Consider the following 2,155-nt stretch of genomic DNA (forward strand, 5'->3'; position numbering starts at 1 on the left):
AGAACCTCTGCTTTAGCCTACTTTTGCTAATTTTAGCTTTCTTCAGCCTTTTCAGCTACCATTCRGCTCCTTTCTGCCATTATTCTTCTAATTTCTGCTTTTTTGTGCTTCTTAAAACTTTTTATATTTATTTCAGGAGCTTTCTGCATTTTGGCTGCTGTTTATCCGTTTGTTTCTAAATTTAGCCTTTTAAAGCGAATTACACTTTTTTAAAATTTTAAATTTACTTTGTTTAATTAAAAACAAAACATTTAATTAACTAGAAGCACTCAGAGAGTGCAAACCTCCACCAAGACCAGTTTCCCCCATCCTGTAATAGAGTTACAAAGGGGCACACCAATACTACAGTGCCACCTGCTGGACACTTTGAAACCCACGCCCTGTGAAAGCATCACAGCTTTGCCGAAATCAGTGTTAGAAAAAAAATTCCTGTAACCACACTGTGATTGGGAACAACACCAAAATTTAATGGTATGTTACTTGGCCCAGTACACACACGTGGTAAAAATGTCATGACAATCTGTCCACAAGTTCTTGAGTAATGTTGTCCACAGACAGAACGACAGAACGACAAACAGACACACGCGACCGAAAACATTACCTCACCCTTGGCGGAGGAAAAAAACAAACTTTCAACACAACATAAATCATTAAATGAAAGGAATCAGAAAGAAGAAAACTATCTTGAAGTTTATAAAGTCTTATAAAATTGTAAGCGCCCTTTAAGCATTTTTTCTGCAAACTTCAGCTCCTTCATGCTAATTTCACAATTTTCAGCTACATTTTAGCCATTTTGATGAACATATCGGTTTTAGCTTTTGCAACTTTTTTTTTTACTTATTTTTCTGCAGATTTTAAACTTTCCTTCCATTTTCTGTGTTTTACTTTCAACAAGTTTCTGCTACTCCAGCCTACTTTAGCTAATTTGAGCTAATTTAGCTACTTGTTTTGCATGTTTCAGACTATATTCTTCTAATTTAATTGATTTCAAATTAAAAAAATCAAACAGAGCAGGTGTGTCGCCCCTCCTGTTTTTATCACCTGTAGGTTTTCTGRAGAACATGAGGCCGGGACACCGTCTTACCCCCAGCTGCTGGTTGTTCAGCTTGGTCTGCTGAATCTGGTAAAAGCAGTTTAAATAAAAAAAAAAACAGGAGGAAAATCAGTGAAAACAGCAAACGGTGGAGTTTAAGTTAAGAAAAACAACTTTTTAATTAAGCAGTTAAAGCTTCTGATGATCACTTCTCAGTCTTATTTTGAAAACATTTCTTTTCTTTACTGCCCAACAGAGTCCAGAGTTCGGGTCTCACCCTGGCTGAAGACTGAAATCTGTCCATCCACAGTGAATGCTGCGATCTGATTGGTCAGCTTAGATCGACACAGGAAGGTCACCTGATTGACAGGTGACTCTAACTGCAGCTGGAACGAGCACATGGGAGGAGGAACCACGCTCTGCCTGAAGCTCGTCACCAGGATTTTATCTGAAAACATCAACGATACGACAAATTAAAACCGGGTCGGAGGATCCGTGTCGACCGGGGGGTCTCCTCGTGCCCACCTCCGTCGATCACGGCCACGTTGGCGCCGTCGGAGCAGTCTGCCCCGGGGCTCCGCTCCGTGGTCCAGCCCCAGTCGTAGRCCAGGTAGGTCCAGTCGTGGGTCAGCGCGTGGAGCCGGAGGGGCCGCTCGGGGTCCCAGCAGACGAAGACCGGAGCTTTCTGAGGGTCTCTGCCGAAGTCCAGACTCTGTTTCAGGTACCAGTGGTAGTTCCCCACCGTCCACAGCTGGACTGCAGACAGAGCACGACCAAGTCAAACTTTAATTTATTTATTTAACACAAATATCCTTTTGATCACAGGTTTATAGTAGCTCACAGTGGTGAGCAGCRCTAATCCAAAAATTAGGTCCGCAACTTCAAAAGCGTTTATACCGTAGAAAAACTAGCGGAAGCTAATTTTAAAGCGCAAGTTGAATTTGACAGTTACTAGTTGGCAACAATTCATGTACATTATATGCACAACACTGCCGACTAGTGGTGTATGAACTCCTTTACAACTTAATCCTACAACCGCCGATTGCTGGGGATGTGATTTCCTGAAACAGACCTTTAGCTCCTGGTGTAAAAATTAAAAAGTTGTTGAGGATTGCTAGTTCG

At 41.7% G+C, this 2,155-nt stretch overlaps 1 protein-coding gene across 1 annotated transcript in view; it reads right to left on the reverse strand.

Annotated features, from left to right (window-relative positions):
• Window positions 1-2,155, reverse strand: part of elp1 (elongator acetyltransferase complex subunit 1) — a gene marked incomplete in the record, with an annotated part of 42,068 nt that overhangs the window by 25,983 nt on the left and 13,930 nt on the right. Inside the window, 2 exon segments of the mRNA XM_014030130.1 lie at window positions 1,311-1,481; window positions 1,559-1,789. Of these exon segments, the coding sequence (XP_013885584.1) occupies window positions 1,311-1,481; window positions 1,559-1,789 (402 nt within the window).

Source organism: Austrofundulus limnaeus, unplaced genomic scaffold (genome assembly GCF_001266775.1).
Source record: "Austrofundulus limnaeus strain Quisiro unplaced genomic scaffold, Austrofundulus_limnaeus-1.0 Scaffold1003, whole genome shotgun sequence".
NCBI classification, from domain to species: domain Eukaryota; kingdom Metazoa; phylum Chordata; class Actinopteri; order Cyprinodontiformes; family Rivulidae; genus Austrofundulus; species Austrofundulus limnaeus.